At 38.0% G+C, this 20,267-nt stretch overlaps 1 protein-coding gene and 1 long non-coding RNA gene across 2 annotated transcripts; both read left to right on the top strand.

Annotated features, from left to right (window-relative positions):
• Positions 1 to 13,017: 13,017 nt before the first annotated feature.
• On the top strand, positions 13,018 to 16,384 carry LOC130986609 (protein WALLS ARE THIN 1). Its single transcript, XM_057910064.1, has 5 exons — positions 13,018 to 13,411; positions 13,494 to 13,673; positions 13,746 to 14,160; positions 15,137 to 15,288; positions 15,863 to 16,384. The coding sequence occupies exons 1-5, from the start codon at positions 13,188 to 13,190 to the stop codon at positions 16,038 to 16,040; spliced, it is 1,149 nt and encodes a 382-aa protein (XP_057766047.1). The 5' UTR covers positions 13,018 to 13,187; the 3' UTR covers positions 16,041 to 16,384.
• Positions 16,385 to 17,167: 783 nt separating this feature from the next.
• On the top strand, positions 17,168 to 17,612 carry LOC130986608 (uncharacterized). The gene is made up of 3 exons (XR_009089322.1): positions 17,168 to 17,269; positions 17,370 to 17,479; positions 17,556 to 17,612. It is a non-coding gene; the product is annotated as an uncharacterized LOC130986608 (long non-coding RNA).
• The last annotated feature ends 2,655 nt before the right edge of the window (positions 17,613 to 20,267 follow it).

Genomic DNA, 20,267 nt, shown 5'->3' with positions numbered 1-20,267 from the left:
AATATTTTCTACTAAACCGGAATAGTTGGACAAAAACTAGCGTTTATAGAGGAATTATATAAAATTTAATTTATTTCATAAAAAACTCCCCAAGGGAGGAGACTAACTTGTTTAGCTACTCATGGTAGCTAATCCTTGTGTACATAAAATAAAAAAGAAACTAAACTAAAACTGAAAAACTTTGAAAACAGAAAAATTAAAAAAATACAAAGATAAATTCTAGAGAGAGAAAGTGTTGTGTGAAAATGTTGTGGTCTTTTCGGATGCCTTTCTTCTCTCCAGCACTTGTGTTTATATAGAGGTTTGAGCCCCTCTATTATTGCTCGGTTGGTGGCCTCGGATTCTTTCTTCGTGGCCAGCTTGTTTGAAAATGACATCCACCTTCTTTTGTCGGCCTTGATTGCTGACACTAGTTGGTGGTATCACATGGTGCTGGTCCCTCGCCTTATCGTCTTGTGATAATGCTGGTAGGGGCCGGCTACTTTTCCTTCCACTCACTTTTGTCCTGGAGCGTTGAGTGGTCCTCCTGTTCTTCCACCCACTTTTGTCGTTTCTTTTGTGGGTGCGATCCTCGCTGTGAATCACATGATTCACATTGCTTTGTCGGCCACCTTACTTTTTTGGTGCCCGAGGAGTTCTTCCCTTTGGAGTCTGACGTTCGTCGTGCTCATCAGACCGGAACCTCCTTCTGTCAGGTTTCGGGAGGAAACCTTTGCCGAATTCAGGTTCTTTCTGCAACGAACATTGGTCGCAGACTCTCTCGATCCAATGGCTTACATGAGCCATATTGCAGAATTTGCGGCGAGTCTCCTTGCTCCCCGCTATCTTGTTTCCCCAGATAGTTTGCCTCTTGTTCTCGAAAGATTGTTCGGCAAACTGAGTTGTGGTTCCTGTCATTGTGTTGACCAGGAACGTTCCCAGATCTGAGCTCTGAAAGAACTTAAATCTGGACTTCATTTTGTCCATCTCTGTGAGACAGACCCATAGACCCCATGCTCGCCTCGTGGAGATTTGATCCTCCGTGAATGTTGAGACGATTGCGGCATTAAACTCAGGAACTTTGATTCGGTTCAAGGCTCCTGTATCTGGTCTCCGAAGCTTAATGAAATGGAAGGCTTCGTAGACTCCTTTGCCTACTGGCTCTGGAGCTGCACTGAAGAAGTACAATTCCAGAACATCTCCCATTTTGAGGGACTCGTTGTTCTCCCATGTGTCGAACACCGTTTTCTGGATCCATTTGGGTAGACCCTTGATCTCGGTGAAGGCCGGAGAAGTGGTATAAACTGAAGCTAATGCCCCGAATTCATACCATTCTTTAACATCATTTGGATTGGCTCCTGGAGTAAACCAAACCCTTGGATATTTTCCTGCAACATCAACCCGGCAATTTCCCGGATTAATGCCCCTTCTCGTAAGAAGTTTCTCCCACCTGTCTTGATAATTCTGCCAAGAAGGAGAAGAAATAATCGGATTAGTATCAGCCTTAACTTGGCCTGTCATGGGCCTAAGGCTGATCTCTCCCTCTTTTACCCCAGAGGTGGAGGGTTGACATGTTGGTTCAGGGAGTGACCCCTTAACAACATCTTTTCCTCGAGCGTCCGGCTGTGAAGCCATTCTCTCAGGACTTGGGCTAGGGGTACTTGAATCCCCTGCTACAGGTAATCCGCCCTGTACGGAAAGCATTGCTTTTGCCCGATTTTCACGGACAGCGCGCAAGAGCGGCTTTTCAGTTGCTTCCTGAAGATTGAACATCTTCATGAAACAGACATCGATTTGGCTAGATACTTTGGCTTCATCAGCCGCTTGTATCTTTCCTGCTTGTTTAGTATGCAGCACACATCTGTGCCACTCTTGTTGTAGCAGCTCTAAGCTTTCAAAGAGCTGCCCTTGTATTGCCTCGATGGCCTCCGCTTCAGGGAGCTCCATCCCTTGTAAGGAAATCTGCAAGGACATTCTGATCAGATTTCAAAACGACAATATCATAATCATAATATTGGCATTCTGCTTGCCATCTAATTAATCTAGCCTTTTCAGGTTTAGATTCAATCTTTTTAGTTAAGAAAGCTTTAACGTTAGTGTTATCTACTTTCAAAACAATTTTTTAGCAAGTAAGAATAGCGGCCATTTTTTGAACGCCTTTCTGACTGCAAAAAACTCTTTCTCGTTTATGTGCCATCGCACAGCTTCGTCGTTGGAGAAAAGACCGCTACAATATCTGCAAGGTTCTTCTCCAAAAGGGGTGATCTTTGTGAGCACTGCTGCCCACCAGAAATCACTCGCGTCTGTGTAGAGGACTAAGTCGTCCTCATCTTGTGGTATTGAGAGTTTTGGGAGATTTTTGCAAATCTCTTTTAACTTCTTTATACCCTCTCGATGTTCCTCCTTCCAGATGAATGGAACATCTTTCTTCAGTAATGGACTGAAGATCTTTCTGTGCTCTGCAAGGTTTTTGATAAACATTCCTGCAAAGTTAACAACTCCGAGGAAACTTTGGAGCTGCTTCTTCTCCTTGAGATCCTCCGGAAATCCCTGGACTTTTTCCACAATATGATCTTGTAGAATTATCCCAGATTCATCGATCTCAATCCCCAGAAACTCCATTTTCTGAGTGGCTATGACTGCCTTCTTTTCTGACAGCACTAGTCCTTCTTGTTGACAAACATCCGCAAAGATTTCCAGATGCTTGACATGTTCATGAATGTTTTTTGATGCAATAAGAATGTCATCAATATAAACAAACATAAACGAAGAATAATCCTTGAAGAGATTATCCATCTTCCTTTGGAATATCTGAGGCGCGTTTGCTAACCCCATTGGCATGACATTCCAGACATAATGTCCTTGTGGAGTTGAGAAGGCTGTGAACTTCTTACTCCCTTCCTCCATGCGAATCTGGTAAAAACCTGATTTGCAATCGAACTTTGAGAATACCCTTGCACTTCTAATACAGTTGATAAGGTGTTCTCTGCTTGGGATGAAGTATCCATCGAACTCAAGAATATCATTAATCCCTTTATAATTAATGACTAATCTTGGTTTTCCTCGCTTGATCTCCCCATGGTTTCTCACCAGAAATCCCGGACTACTGTAGGGTGATCTTCCTCCTTCGATTAGTTTCAAATCAAGGTGTTCCTTGATTATACTCATCATATCCTGTTGATCTTGAGGGTTCATCAGGATAGGTTTGTACCTTACGAACTCATGCTCCTTTCCAGTTTTAACTTTCAAGGTTGCTCTGAGCTGGTTCTTGTCCCACCATGCCAAAGGATCCTCGTGGTAACACTTCTGGATTCTCCTTTTGACGTCGGCAATGGACACCTGTTCTTCTTCCTTGATATCTTGGTGTGATATCAGGGATACTTTGAGGATTTGGATTTCTTCCTCGGAGAGATCTGGGAATCCCTCTGTTCTGCATTTGAGCAAAACTTCTCCGAATCTCCTTTGATCCTTCATTTGGGGTCGCCGGAGTCTGCCATCATCACCACGCTTACTGCGAAATCTGATTGGCATTGACCGATGAAAAGCTCCTTGGAGCCTTTGCACAATGATTTTGTGATCACAATTAGTTGTGAATACTAGCCTCCTGGCTTCATTGTCTTGTATGTACCTCTTGAAGCTTTGCAGAAAATTGTTTCCGAACAATATATCTGCTCCGGTATCATGGAAATAAATTGGTGGAGTCCTGACCTTATACCAAGGTGTTTGTCCTGCTCCGCCGATCAATATTTCCGTTTGCTTTACTCCTTTTGATAAGAGTAAAATCTTCTTGGAGAAATCCCTCCCTGCAATTCGAGGTAGATCTTCTTCCACTTCTGCTGGAAAGACTCCTCGTTTTGCTGTACAGATTCCTGCTCCTGAATCCACATAGGCAGCAAAATATTCTGCTTTGTATTTCTCGTATAACATCCCTACAGAGATGTATATCGAGAATGGACTTGTCATTGGATCATCACTCTTTGGCGTCCAATGGTGATCTCCATTCCTCCTGATTTCCATGACCATGGTTTATATTTGTCAAGGAAATCTCGTCCTAAGATTAGGACGTCTGCTTCTTGTCCGGCTTGGCCTTCGGTCTGGATTTCAAAACCTCCAACCTCCAGAGTTCCGATATATCGGTTATCGCCTGGATTTGCCAGATAATACAACATACTGCAAGGAAACTTGTTTTCCCCGTTTGTTGTATCAAATCTTGTGGAAACCTGTCTCCATCCTTCGGGGCATTTGAATTTGACCCTTATGTCTGAGACTGGTGTTTCCTGGATCGCCCTTCTCTCGTATGATTGAGAGAAGCTCCTTGTTATAGGCCCTGAGGTAAGCCTATTTCCTTGGAATGATAGCCTTGGTGCTCCCAGTCTGAGACTCTGAGTATGGCTAAGCACCGGCTTGTCTCCAATATCAATGTCGATTTCCCCGATTTGAGGAGTCGCCACTTTGTTTAGATTGACCGCCTTGGCCACTTCCTTGAATATTTCTGGAATTTCAATAAATTTCTTTCCCAGAAATAATTCCGTGTGATGGGAATTTGATAAGGCATACGAGACTTGAAAAGTCAGTGAGTATGGCCTATTTCCATCCGTCATTAGCTCCTTCTTCTTGTAGTCCTGATAAATCGTCAGGGCTCGGCTGAAGGATGCATCTTGCAGATTATAAGAGATTTGTGGATAGAATTCTGTTATAATCCTTTTGGCATAGAGGTTGCCTGAAAAAGCTCCAAGAACTGAAGCTTTGGCATCTCTGATCCTTTTGTCGCAAAGTACGACATCAATTGGTTGGTCTGTCCCTGGGGAGAGGGATGATTTGATCACCAACTGAATTGCTCCGATATGAATCCATTTTATCGTGCTTGCGACTTCTGGCTTCATTTTCTTGAGGTCTTGGATGATATCCTCGGCCGGAACCAGCTGGATTTCCACCTGATTACTTGTGATTTCGATTGGAAGCGCCGTTTCTTGGTTTGTAACTCCAAAATAGACATGATGCTTCCTCTTCGATGGAATCAAGCTATTTAAAACTCGATTCAATCTACCATTAGAAAATCCTTGGTAGGTCTGTACCTCTCCGGATTCCCTATTGAGTTTCTTTACCAGTTTGTTCACCACCTCTTCCTGTGGAATCAGAAAATGGCTAATGAATCCATTCTGATCCTCCTTCTGGATGTGGTGGACCTCGTGTTCCTCTTTAGTCTGACTCGTCTCCGGTTGATCCATCGGACATCCTCGAATCCTCAGAACTAAAGATTTCTTCTTGCTCATATATACTCTCATCAGAGGATATATCTTCAAACTGATACACGGGTATCAATTTCTGGTAGAAGATTGCGTCCTCGATATCCGGTGTGGATTCGAATCTTCTCATCTCCCTTTTCTCATTGTCTGGGCAATTGGTTGAAATATGCCCCTTTGCACCGCACGTCCAGCAGTTGCAATCTTTAAAACTTTCATTTGCTTTAGTCTGAGTACGCCTGAAAGTTTTCCTCGCCGGGATTCTCTTTTGATTTGAGAATCGGTTTCTTGATGGTCCGCTCCGTTGGCCTGACTTGTAGGAGCGTGCCTTCTGCCTGGTCCACATAGTTCTTGGCTTCCAAGAACTTTTTCTGGACTTTCTTTCATAGGGTTGGTACCTATGTTTCTTTCGGCTCCTCCTTTGATATAGCAGCTCAGCACCAATCTCTGTTGGAAGATCAATGTTGTCGCACATCAATGGGGATTTCTTGTTGAGCTTCCTCAATCTCTTGAGATTTCTCAGGTCCGCCGCCTTCTGGCACCATTCGGACAACTTTTTGTGAACATAAGACATCCTTCTTGAAGCGCTATCAAGGGGATAGTCTCCTGGTGACACATACTCGTTGATGAGCATCTCCCTCCATGGACTTGGGAACTTTGTAAAAAAAAGGTCCTTGGCGGTCTGATCATCAACCACCCCCATATGAACATATAGGGTATACAGACGTAGAAATTCATCAAGAGCTTTTGGCTCTAGCACAATTAATCTTAGATTATAGAGTGCCTGATGATATTTCTTGCGTTTCTCCTCTGCGGATCCTTCGAAAAAACCCATTCCCAAGAAATGGATTTTAATCTGTTTAGTAGCCTCCTTAATGATGTCATAAGGTTTAGTGCTAGTAAACAGTTCTTCCCTCGCTGAGATGTCGATTTTCTCCCAGTATTGTTTTGCCATTCCTGCCAAACTGGCTTCGAAGATTTTGGCAAACTCCTTTTTATCGTATTCAATTGTGGTGACTACGATATTCAATGATGAAGCCCATTCGTCGATCAGATCCTCCCAATCTTTGAAGCTGGCTTCGTCGATGTTGAGAATCAATCCATATGGATGGATTGGTTCAAGTGTGGCCTTTCCTACAGGAGTATCCCGCATCTGTGGCCTGCGTCTTTTAGTTCGTTGGTAGTGGCTTGCATCGTCTGAAGCTCCACCCCTTTTTGACGAACTTTCTTCTTGAGGTTCGGTTTTGGGAACCTCATCTCCTTGGTTCATCTTTAGATCAACCATGTTGAGGTTAGCAAAAGATTCTGCTAACTCCTGTAGATCTTCTAATCCGATTCGGTCAAGGCTATTCATGATATTTGCCTTTCATGATTCGGATTATATCCTTTGGCTGCAACTCTTTGGGTGCTGCATCGAATATAGGGGAATTCGTCGGGTCGTCAGACCATGGTTTCCGCATCTTCCCGGAACATGGTTTTCGCCTTTCGATTTCCTTTATTCTTTTCTGGATATCACACAAGAGGGTAAGGATTTCCTCTTGTTTGAGTGATATTCTGCTCAGCTCCATCGGTAGATCGTACAGCTTGACGCCATAATATTCCACCGTCTTTTGGATCTCCCGCAAGTTGACGTTGTCGGAAGAGCTTGGCTCGATCTTTTGGTAGCCTGGAAAAGCTACACTCGCCTTGTCTTTTGGTTCCATCAATCGTGGGACTGATGGGCCTCTTCTCTAGTTCGTTTAATCGCCGTTCTGGTAGCGGCGAGTCCCATGAGGTTCTCATGGTAGAATTGGATACTCGTGATAATATCACGAATAATCTCGACCTCCTCTCCTCGTCGTACGTTGGTAACGAGGGCTCGGTTGTTCCAGTTGAGTCCGTCTAATAGACGGGTGATTTCACTCTCCACATGTTGTAGAGAATTCCTGTATGGTACACATCTCGGACACTCGTCCGGATCCATAAACTTTTAATGGAGTCTCCTCCCACATGGGTTAATCGTAAAATAAATTAAAAATTACATAATTCCTCTATAAAAACCCGCTCTGATACCATTTTGAGAAGCGCGGGATCAATTGAACAAAATCCAATTTTAATCATTTTTTGCTTAACAGTACGTGGCGTTGTCGCACAGTCCAGACCCAGTTTACCGAAGTAACCTATCGGGCACGAGGAAAGTTTCCAGCCGATATACTAGTCAAGCTTAATTAGGTTAAAGAGGGGAGATAAAGAGAATTTCCAATTGCTTACTTGTCCCTAGCAAAATCAATTCTGGACATAGTAAGACTAGGAGTGGAAATAGCTTAGGGGTATGGATGTCAATTAGGGTATGAAATGCTTTGATTTATAAGGAAGGGCATTTTTCATTCACAACTTAAGAATTGGGGCATTTTTGCATGTTAACCTTATTTTTATGGCACTAATCATATGATCCTATAGCTACAAAAAGTATAGCAACTAGAGAGTTGTTCGGAATATCCTTTTTTTTTTATTCGGAGAAACCTATATACTAAAAAACGAGGAGAAAAATATTTTAGAATAGAGGGTTTTCTTACAAAAAATAGATTACCTATAAGATCTAGCCTAATTAAAATTCCAAAAGTATTGGGCCATTGGCCGCCTGGCGTCAAAATAGCATGATGTAAAAATGCCTATTTACCTCATATATCATTGCACATGCAAAAATGTAATTCATATGAAATTGTTAGAGTCAACGGGCCAAACAACGAAGCTAATTGATAATAATTCAGTGCCGTGACTTCCCACTTCTTACACTAAAACACTAACTAATGGTTTATAAAAAAAAAAGGTTAATAACGCCAAAAATTATGAACTTTGAACCTATTTTCAAATTTTTTATGAACTTTCTTTTTTATAAAATTTTTCACAAACTTAAGGGGTTGAACAATTTTTTCATGTTTTTTTTGCTCCGGTGAAGCTCCGAGCTGACGTGTCGCTTACGTGGTAATACCAAGCTGACCTGTCGCCTACGTGGTAATACCGAGCTGATGTGGCACGTAGTGGGGGGGTCGGCAGAGCAGAGCAGAGCTCGGCAGCGCAGAGCAGAGTCGGCAGAGCTGAGTCGTAGAGTCGGGGCAGAGCTGAGTCGGGCAGAGTCGGCAGAGCTGCCTCTGGCAGCTCTGCACTCTGGCAAGGCTTAGTCAGCTCTGGAACTCTTCGTCATCTTCAATTTTAGGCTCACATCAATCTAGAATTCTCCACCGCCGCCGTCCACCGCAGACCTCGCATCATTCCAGAAATTCTTCTTCTCCCCATACCTCCACCGCCGCCGTCCACCACAAACCTCGTGTTGTTCTTCTTCTTCTTCTTCCCCAAACATCCATCGCCGCCGTCGACTTCTTCTCCCTCAAAAAATCTTCTTCTTCCCCAGGTCTCGCGTCGCCGACCTCACACCTCACTAGGGTTTGCGCCTCCTTTCGCGCGGCGCCACCACCCGACCTCGCGCCGCCTTTCATCGCTCTGGCGAGATTAAGGAATGGGAGATTTGGGAAACTAGGGCTCTGCAAAACTGATGGCAGGGGCGGTCCGGTGGGCCGCTTTTCGTCGGAGTTCAGAGAGGAGAAGACGGGGGCTAGAAACGACGTAGTATTACGAGTATCGGATGACGTCGTTTCTTCACATCATCGCCGGTGCCATGTCAGCTTTCAGATGACTTAAATTGTGCCAAGTCATCACTCAAATTGGGGGTAATTCAAAATCATGGCAAAATTGTTCACGCCCTTAAGTTCATGGAAAATTTGATAAAAAAAAAAAGTTCATGGAAAATTTGGAAATGGGCCCAAAGTTCATTGTTTTTTGCGTAATTAACCCTAAAAAAAATTAATATAGTACTACATAACATGTCAATAATATTATCATTTACACTAATTTACACCAATCGAAGAAGCAAATGCAATCAATCACACATTGCAATGCTGTGAGAGTAAAAAAAACATTGCTCATATAATTTGTAGTGGACAAGACAGATCCCCCACTTAATAGTGGACAAGAGATTGTGATCAAAATTTCTTAGTCCAATCTCATATATACGAATCTTCTAAGGTTGTGTTCTCTTTGGTTGTAAATTTATCATGAGAAAAAGGAAGGATAAACAAAATTTCACTCTTTAAATCATTCATTTCTTTTCTCACATTTCCTACTTGACCCCTACTCATTCCTCATTTACACTATAAAGGAGGGATAACATTATCACACCATTTTTGGATGGATAATATTATCCCTCATTTGTAGTGTAAATGAGGAATGAATAAGGGTCAAGTAGGAAATGTGGGAAAAGAAATGAATGATTTAAAGGGTGAACTTTTATTTATCCTTCATTTTCCTATGATAAATTTACAACCAAAGAGAACACATCCTAAGAGAAAAAATCAAATACCAAATTAATGACCATGACCAGGAATGTTAATCGAGTCAATCGACCTAATTTAGGACTAGTTCTATAAGATTGCGGGGCTATACAGGTTGTGAGTTATTCAAATTGATTTTTTTGAGCTATAAATATTCGATCCTAATCTTAAGCTTTCGGATTTCGGGCTAATCCATCGTACTAATCAGACTCAAAAATTTATAAGAAAAAATTATCTAATGTGTTCTCTTGACAATTTTATATTTGTAACAAACAAATACACACATAAATGATTTAACTTTCAATATTGACTTATATAATAATTAATATGCAACACTCACAAGGATAGAGATTCACACATTTCTTTAGCTGGTTATAATGTTCTAATTTTTTACATCTAAATATTTTATGTTAAGTATAATTAGCTTGGGATGATGAAGTGGAGCATTTAGAAAGACAAGGACCTTCGAAGACGGGGAAGCAGCTTATGTATAGACTGTTGGTGGCAACAACTCTCTATCATATATGGAGAGAAAGGAATGAACGAAGATTTAACGACAAGGCTTCCCATGAAGATAGTGTAGTTAGACAATGTCAGTTGATGATGGTAGTGAGAGGAGAGTTGAACCCTAAAGTTCACAAAATGTTTGTGAACTAAGGAGTTTGTTTCTTTGTTTTCTTGTTGTAAGTGATGGTTTGACATGCTTTTGGTAAATAAAAATACTATTTCCCAAAAAAAAATGCAGATAAGTGAAATGGCAAGTATAACTTTCGAATATTGAATCAAAATATATTTTACAAGCCTTTGGATAAAAACTCTTATTATACTAACTTTAAGAAGCAAAGTAATGAATTTGGAAAATCAAATAACGAAGAAAAATTTCATATAATTAAGCGAACACATTTCGAGTTATCCCTATAAGGCTCGGACTATTTTCAAGGCAACTCTATCGGGTTGTGGGGCTATTCAGATACGAGCTATTCGGACTAACATTTTATCTAGCTCGAAATTTGTGGGTTAGTCCGAATGAACCAATAATTCAAGAGAGTTTGGAATAAAAATTTTCAACCTGATAAAATTTCAATTCGAATAAATTTTTCAACCTAAATACTCTTAAATTATTGATCAATTTGAAATAACCCACAAATTTCGAGCTAGATTAACAATTAACCATGACAACTTTAATAAATGGTAGTGCATCATTTAATTTTTGTTAAAATGATTAATATATAGATATGTTGTACACTTGTATTCCTTTATTTTTTCTATAAGTGACCTATTTTTCTTTTTTTATTACTTTTTTTAATAAGCTCTTTAAAATAAGATTAGTCAAACACCGTCTAAATGAGACTTAATTTTAGAAAAATGGTTGAAAATAAAAAAATTAAATTACTGTGAGAACAAATGATCATTCTAATAATGAATATTTATGGTGAATGCATGATTTTGATAGATGAATATAACACTTAGATTCAATTTTTCAAGCGAAAAATTTACTTTTCGAGTATAATAAATTTCACTATAAATACAATACCTTCATATATTTAATATAGTGTTCTCATAATGAAAACAATTTTTATAACCGACTTATAAGGTCTGTTTCTATAGAGACACACCCCTTATAGATAGAATAAAGAACAAATATTAATCATTGTTTGCTTCCTAATGAACAGATCTGATGCATCCTCAAAAATGAATTTAAATACTGAAAAATGTTATATATGTTCATAAGGTCATTATTGCCTTATTACTCACTTTTCCGAAATTTACTCATTTTTCATTGCTTTCTGTTTTGGAATTACTTTTTCATAAGTTCATCTAAGTATACCTATGCGTTCGGTACGCTAATCATACATGTTCATCATGGTAGATTGTTATGTTCACCGTAAGAAAATGTGTTCATTAAACTTTTTATACCGTTCAACAAACATATATAATAGATTAGTTCAATAAAATTTCATTATACGTTCGAAACATGTTATAACGAAACTGTGATTACGTGAAAGGAGAAATGTATCTAACATATCTTTAAAACAAATCTTCTAAAATAAAACTGATTTGATTATAGTTAATTAAGGTAATACGCTTATATAATAATTAGTAATTGACCATGAAATCCTTTACTCAAAAAAAAAACGCATCTTCCCAGATGTTGAACACCGTTCGATCTATTAAAATGAACGAATGTGGTTTAGTCTCTATTCTTTGAATATATAGATGCTTGTAATTTGCATAAGCTGTTTATAATGACTGCATAACGAAATTCAATTAATTAGATAAAATTTTCACTCATTTCAGAATGCAAACCCAGGTAAAAATGTTATATAGGATTATACTGCAGCTTATGCAATACTATATATTGACTTATGCAATCATTCTCATTTCTCACGAATTTCAGTATAACTCATCCCTCTATATATATTTCAAATAGTGGAAAAGTAAATATATGCATGTAGTCCAATAAATGGGAAGGGGGTAGGGTGGTGGGGTTTTAGGGTGGAAGAGGACAGTCGCACGGTGGAAGGTTACCCTCACCCCCACCCCCTCCCCTCGTGCGCGCTATATATCTTCGGTGGCGGCTCACCACCACACCCCTCTATACCCCACACTCTTTCAATTTCCATCATTAATACCACCCTTCCAAATATATATACATTTCTTCTACACACACATGTCATTGTGCCGCGTCTTTTTTTTACTCTCTATTATTTTCCAGAGTTAATACAACAATTTTATATGATTTGATTTTAAATAATACAAATTGGCACATATCGGGATCTTCAATAGTCATTAGCTTTTTTGAAGACTACATATACTAACTCACTTTTCACCTCCTATGAACGTAGATAAATTAAGTGTCTCGTGAGCTAGTTATTTATATATATATTTGATATATAAAAGCTTGTTTATTAAAGTTTTGTTTTTTAAAAAGTAAAGTTTATTAATTAACTAGGTGGTGCTTGAACCAGACACTACTCTATTTGTAAGTAAGTTTGCTAAATGAATGGCTTGACAATATAAAATGATTTTACTCTGTATAACTATATTTTGTTTTACTTCAACTATAGTATAATAAGTATATTCAATCCCTAATTCATCTTTTTACGTTACAAAAATTAATTGATCAGTTTAAGTGGTAAGTAATTTTTAAAAAATATTTAAGTAATATTTAAATTTAAATATAGAAAGTTTGTTTAAATTTACGAATCTCCAAAGTAGTAAATAAACTGGAACTCAAGTCGATTATGGAATTTGAGATTAGCAAATAGTAGTGATCATCTGGGATAGAGTAGTAAGATTAGAAGAGTGCGTGATGATCGCGGCTTTAGGTAGTGCGATGAGGGGTTGTCATGTCAAGCAATAGGTAAAAAGAGTAGTAGTAATGTAGTATAAGGATACGAATGTGGGAGACAAGCATAAAACATTTCAAAGCTCACGTTTTGAGTTAGGCCCCTCATGTGGGCTCCATACTCACACATACAGTTGCTCTCCTTAACTATATTTATATCACCCTAAACTCTACCCTAATTCTCACCACAATCCCACACTCCTCTCCTTTCCTCTTCCTACCACCTCATCATCTCCACCTAGCGCAGCAATGGCGGATGCCGGCGGCGGCTCGGCCTTGGGCCGCAGAATGTGTTCCATCCCCGAGAAATTCCAGCTCCACATAGCCATGCTGGCCTTGCAGTTCGGCTACGCAGGTTTCCATGTTGTCTCCCGCCTTGCCCTCAACATGGGCATCAGCAAGATTGTCTTCCCTGTTTATCGAAACATTCTCGCCTTCATCCTTCTCCTGCCCTTTGCATATTTTCTCGAAAAGTAGGTGCATTCTTCTATATTTTCCCTCAATCTCTGTGTGTCTTTCTATATGCTTGTGTTAATATATGCACATATTGGATAGGAAGGAGAGGCCGCCGATTACATGGAGCCTCGTCCTCGAATTCTTCCTGCTCGCAATAGTTGGGATAACGGCAAACCAAGGGTTCTACCTGGTGGGGCTGGACAACACCTCGCCAACGTTCGCCTCCGCCATACAGAACTCGGTTCCCGCCATCACATTCCTCATGGCCGCCCTTCTGAGGCAAGAGAGAATATTCTGTTGAACAAATCAATGAATATTCAACAAGAACGGAATCTGACCATTTGTTTGCAGGATAGAGAAGGTGAGATTGGATCGGAAAGACGGGATCTCGAAGGTGGCGGGGCTGCTGATCTGCGTGGCGGGCGCGTCCGTGATCACGCTGTTCAAGGGCCCGGCAATCTACAGCCCTCCGGCGACGCTGCAGAGGGCGGTGGCGGAGGCAGTGGCGCCAGCGGTGATGGGGGACGCGAGCGGGAAGAGCTGGACGCTGGGGTGCCTGTACTTGATCGGGCACTGCCTGTCGTGGGCGGGGTGGCTGGTGCTGCAGGCGCCGGTGCTCAAGAGGTATCCGGCGCGCCTCTCCTTCACCTCCTACCAGTGCTTCTTCGGAATCCTCCAATTCCTCGTCATCGCCGCCTTCTTCGAGAGGAACGGCGAGGCCTGGCTCATCCGCACCGGCTCCGAGGTCTTCAGCGTCTTCTACGCCGTAAGTCAAATTCAATGCATCATCGTCTCACAATCTTCAAATTGCTTGCATAATACTAGTATTAATCGTCTCACAATCTTCAAATTGCTTGCATAATACTTGGTTAGGAAAACAATTTTAAGAGTAGATTTGCTTGCTACACTGTTAATGAATACATTTATTAATTAAGTACATATAAAGTACACTATTAACCGTACTAATGCATACGATTTTGGTTGCTAGTCTACAATAAGATAAACCTCCGCAAATTTTATTACTCCTATTTCTTTTTTGGTACGTTTCACAAATATATTACACTATCCCATATATAATTGGACAATTTTACTCTCAATTTAAGATCCTTTCTCCACTATCACTTACCATAATCAAATGAATAATATCCTTAATGTGTGACATTTTTTTCATTATCAATACACTAGATAATTTTTTATTAAAATTCATGCCAAAAGAGAGTATTAAAAAGGAAATAAAATTGATTATAGGTATATATTGACGAAAATAACCTTATTGAAATGATTATATTGGATTATAAGCTGCGAAACAGTGTGCTCTCAAGAATAAGAAAGAATTAAATTAGGGAAATCAGACTAGAGATTATTGTAACCAAAAATCAACGCTAGGATAGCAACATAAAAAAAATTATGGCCAGAGAATGATGTGCATTAAATGAATAGATATACTGATGACAATGAAATGGAATGAGAAAGCTAGCTCGGGAAAGAAATAGATATTAAATTTCTTCAAGTTAAGAGAAGGGTCAATATTAAATAAGTTGTCGAAACAATAGAGAACATTATTGAAGCACGAGTGGGTTGAGCCATGTGGTGTAGCATATGATGTATCCTCCTGCGATCTTGCTTTGCATATATACCATATTAAAAGTGAAAAAAATCAGTATAAATTTATTTATAGAAAAGTCGTAGACGTGTGTTTTGGCAAGAAAAAATGAGGATGACAGCCAAGTTTTATGTTGCAGGGAGTGGTGGCATCAGGGATCGCCTTCGCTGTACAGATATGGTGCATCGATAAAGGCGGGCCCGTCTTTGTCGCCGTCTACCAGCCCGTCCAGACCCTCGTCGTCGCTATCACTTCTTCCCTTCTTCTAGGAGAGGAATTCTACTTGGGAGGGTACGCCTTTCTTCTTTTATTTTTATACTCGATTTCAAGCGTTTTTGTTTTTTTGAGAGGAAAGACGGAATATTATATTAATCACGATGAACAATATCTGCAATCCAGATTATAAAAGCCGACTTCCATATCATTACACCATTAGACCAATTACTTGTATGAATTTTCGATGTTAAACCTAGCTCATTTAGACTAATTAACAACCGCCTGTCGCTTTCTGATTGAATTTGTCACCTCTATTATTAGTATGATTAATTTGATCATGATGAATTTGAGGGTATATATCGTGGAATCAGCTAGATCGTAGTCACAGTTCAATTTGTTAATAATGCATCCCCATCTCCCCGACCAAGTTGGGATCTAGTGTGTTCTCTTGAATCTTGCTCCTCGTCCTAATCTTTTGTCGTTTATTTAATTTCGTATACATCATAATTTTCTTGATATATAAAATCCAATTCACACTAGAAGAAGTAAATAGACAGGGTGTAGGTAGACCCGATCCGATCAATCATAGAATGCAAGTGCATGAATGTATCATGAATGACTGATTGTGGGGTGGGTCTGCGATGCACAGGATAATTGGTGCAGTGTTGATCATATTCGGATTGTACTTGGTGTTATGGGGCAAGAGTGAAGAGAAGAAATTTGCAGCGCTCCAGTCCCCCGCGGAGCACAGCACCAGCAGACCAACCCCGCAGATCAAGCCGTCCATCACTCAGCCGCTCCTCTCGCAGACAACGGAGAATGTTTGATCGCCTGACTTTGACTAGCTGCTTTTTGCTGGAGAAAAAAGAAAAGGAAAAAAAGGGGTTATTTTCGAGTCCAGTTCAGCTATGATTAATATAAAAATGGCGTGCAGTGTGTATCAAAGCAAATCAACGTTGCTTATTTTATTGTTAGGGTATTTTCGCTTTTCATTTTCGCAATTTAATAGTTAGGAGAGTGCTTTAAAAGAAACAAGAAGAAAAAGTTGGCAAGAAAAGAAAGAGGGTTTTGAGGGAAATGGATTGTAATGATTATGATCTTGTCTAAGCATGGATATCCCTTGTGTTTTTTATATAATTACTACCAATTTTTAATGGTGTTTGATTATCTATTCAGAATCTTCATTTGCCTTTTCTCTTTTTACTTTATTGGTACTTAATTTTTTAATTTTTTTCAGTAAAAGAACCTTTTAAATTTTAATCAGCCGGAAGCACGAACGCACAGTTTCAAAAAAGAACAATTCAAAGCGAAGCACTGGATATCTATATATTATATAAAAGAGCAGTATAACGGCTACTTTTACCCACCAAAATTTCTCTCTCCTCATTTTTCTTTTTTTATTTTGATTATTTTATAAAAATCGCCAACTTTGATTAATAAAAAGATATTCAACATGAATGTTAAATTAAAGATAACGAAAAGATCTTTAATTTGATGATATAAAAATTATAAAAAATAAATTTAAAACGAATAAGTTATTATTATCAATTAAAGTTACAATTTTTTTTTCTCTCTCATCTTTTGTCTCTCCTTTCTCTTTTATAATTTCTTTTAATTATCAATAAAAATCAATTAATTGGTAATTGAAAATACAAAATTGAAAATTTATATATTTTCAAATTCGTGTTTTTTATTGAAATTATATCGTGGATAATTTAAATTTTTTATTTAGATTTATATTTATATTTAATATGCATATTTATTTATTTAAAATATCGTTCAGTTTCGATATTGATCGTGCATCGCATGAGTGGGCGTGTGCTAGTTTTTAAAGATAAAGCACAATTTACAAACTTTGAAGGTGTTTACGAAATTAGTAATGTTTAACATATATGCTTTGAATAATTCTTGAGAGCTTTATCTAAGCGAGGTGATGGCTGGTACGCGCGCAAGAATGAAATTAGGAACGAATGGAATGGATTTTGGAATGGAATGGAATGAAATATAGGATTCTTTCTCATATTCTTGGTGGGTATAGTTTATCTTCTCGGCGAAGGTTTGTTTTCCATGAATCCAAATTCATACAACACCACCTGTTTTTTCTGCAACAATTGGGTTGTGTTGTGTTGTGAAATAATTAAGTTTGGAAGTTGCAGGTAAACTGCATGTTCGTGATCGTTGGATTGTTTAATTCTCATGTTAAATTGATCAATCGCAATCATGAGCGGCAACATTCCTGGCGCTCTTGAACGCCCATTGAGGCCAAGTGAGTCGGTCTTCATAGCTATATATTATTGGTGTTTGATGAAATTTGAATGGTAAAAATGGTGTTGTGGTTGCAGGTGTTGAGAAAATTGAGACAGATGTAGCGGAGGATGAGAGGAAAAAGAGGGGTGGGGCTGGGTCATTATTTTACTATTACTATTATTTATTTATTTATTATTACTATTAAAATTATTTTATTATTTTTACTAATATTATTTGTTATTATTATTATTAATTTTATTATATTATATTATTACTAAAGTTGCTTTATTATTTTTACAATTATTATTTATTATATTAATATTATTATTATTATTATTATTAAAATTATTTTATTATTTTTACTATTATTATTATTATTAATTTTATTATATTATTTTATTATTTTTGCAATTATTTTTATTTATTACTCCTTCCGTCCACAATTTAAAGCCCCACTTTGATGTGGGCACGGAGACTAAGAAAGTTGAAAATGGTGATGTGGATGAAATAAAAGGGTAGTTGACTAAAGTGATAAAGTAGTTGACTAAAGTGTTAAAGATGTTGTGTGGTGGGTCCACTAGTGATAAAGTGTAATAAATATAGAATATAAAAATAATAAAGGTGTTGTATGGTGGGTCCATTAGTGGCAAATGGTAGTAATTTTAAATAAAGAGGGAGGGTAAAAAGGTACAAAAAGCAGAATAGGGCTTTAAATTGTGGACAAAAATTTAAGGGGAAGTAGGGCTTTAAATTGTGGACGGAGGGAGTATATATTAAATTATTTTACTATTATTATTATTATTATTATTATTATTATTATTATTATTATTATTATTATTATTATTATTAATTATTTAATTAAACAAATAAACTTTTATTATATAGTAATCTATTCCATGGGAGGGGGGAGGAATGACTAATCACATATGCATGAGAATAGGCATTTCATCGAGAATGATGATTTTCATTACGAAAACAGTACCAGCCATAAGATTGGAAATGGATGCAGAAATCACCATTCCATTTCTGTGTACCAAGCGTTTAAAAAATAAATCTCGGCTTTTCAGAAAAATGGCTAAAAAAGTTATATACATATGTTGGTGAAATATAGAAAGTTATAATTACCAATAAGCAAGTTCAGCCAAATATGTCTCGACACAAAACTACTGTATAAAGAATCAAAGATTTATTTTTTCCGTCTAACATTTTTCGATTAAGTATGTATGTGACCCACCGCATTGCACGAATAATTATGAGTTCTGAAGATTCCAAAAGAAACTTGCTGCCTTGCTGGTAGTGCTAGAATTTTTTGCCTCTTAGATCATGACTTTATTCTTTTGGGATATTGCAGATGACATGATTAAAAATAGAATTTGTATCTCAATATATATATATGGGGTGAATTATACTAAAAATGCTTTCTTTCGTAAAATTTAAAAATAATGCATAAGTTTGTATATAGTGTTGCATAAGCTGTTTATAATGACTGCATAACAAAATTCAATTAATTGATAAAATTTCCGCTTCCTCCAGAATTCGAACCCAGGTAAAAATTCGCCCCCTCTAAACAAATATCAATCATAGGATTTCAAAACATGTGTCCATTCTCATTTGATCCTTTTCCTATACACACACACATATATATATACTCCCTCCGTCCACCAATTCGTGTCATACTTTCCTTTTTGGTATGTCCACCAATTCATATCCTATCCATTTTTAGTAATTATTTGTACATTTTTTAATTGGTGGGTCCCAATAAACAATACACTTAATAAACAATATACTTTATGGGTCCCTTTCTCCACTCAACTAATAAACAATACACTTTTTCTTAAAATCTGTGTTTCCTCCCCTAAGTCATGAATTAGTGGACGGAGGGAGTATATAGGAAGAAGATCAAATGAGAATAGGCAAATATGGTGAGAATGAAGAATAATTGCATAAAAGAGTATATATGTTGCATAAAAAATGATTGTAATTTGCATAAGCTACTTGTAATGACTGCATAACGAAATTCAATTAATTAGATAAAATTTCCGCTCCCTCCAAGATTCGAAACCAGGTAAAAATTTTATGCAATATTGTACGGGAGCTTATGCAACACTATATACTGACTTATGCAATCATTCTCATTTCTCACGAAAGATAACATTCTCAGTATAACCCCACCAATTTTTTTTTAGTTTCTTTTTCAATTTTTTTTAATCGAAAATTCATTTTTTGCAGGATTCATTGACACGAGATGCATGGTTCAGCTTTATAATACGCATTGTTCTGATTTACAATATGCATGGTTCATTTTTCTATTTGGGGTGGGGAATGGTGTGGGGTGGGGGTGGGGTGGAGAATACCATGCATATTTTATCAACGAACCCTACATATTACAAATCATAAAACTGAACCATGCATCTTGTGTTACTGAAGCCTGCAAAAAAAAAAAAATTTCGACAATTTTTTTTTTAAAAAAATTGGTGGTAGGGGGAGGGGGTGGATGGGGGGGTGGGGCGTTGGGGGCGAAAAATACCATGCATATTGTGTCAGTAAACCCTGCATATTACAAAATTGAAAAATGTATATTAGAAAAAGAACCATGCATCTGGTGTTAATGAAGCGTGCAAAAAATGAATTTTTAATAAAAAAAATAATTAAAAAAATTAAAAAATTAAAAAAAAAATTGGTGAGGGCGGGGGCGGTAAAAATGCATTTTTGTAGGAATCGAATCATCAACACCCCAACGCTTACAATGAAGAAAATTACTAGAACACACTCACACAAACTGTATGCTCTCTGCCCTTGCACGAAAT

This window comes from Salvia miltiorrhiza, chromosome 5, assembly GCF_028751815.1.
Source record: "Salvia miltiorrhiza cultivar Shanhuang (shh) chromosome 5, IMPLAD_Smil_shh, whole genome shotgun sequence".
Lineage (NCBI taxonomy): Eukaryota > Viridiplantae > Streptophyta > Magnoliopsida > Lamiales > Lamiaceae > Salvia > Salvia miltiorrhiza.
This window is presented reverse-complemented; position numbering and strand designations above follow the sequence as displayed.

Coding starts and splice junctions, on each gene's coding strand:
- LOC130986609 (XM_057910064.1), top strand. CDS start 13,188: ATGGCGGATGCCGGCGGCGGCTCGGCCTTGGGCCGCAGAATGTGTTCC. Junction 13,412..13,493: donor TTTGCATATTTTCTCGAAAA/GTAGGTGCATTC, acceptor CATATTGGATAG/GAAGGAGAGGCCGCCGATTA. Junction 15,289..15,862: donor GAGGAATTCTACTTGGGAGG/GTACGCCTTTCT, acceptor TGCGATGCACAG/GATAATTGGTGCAGTGTTGA.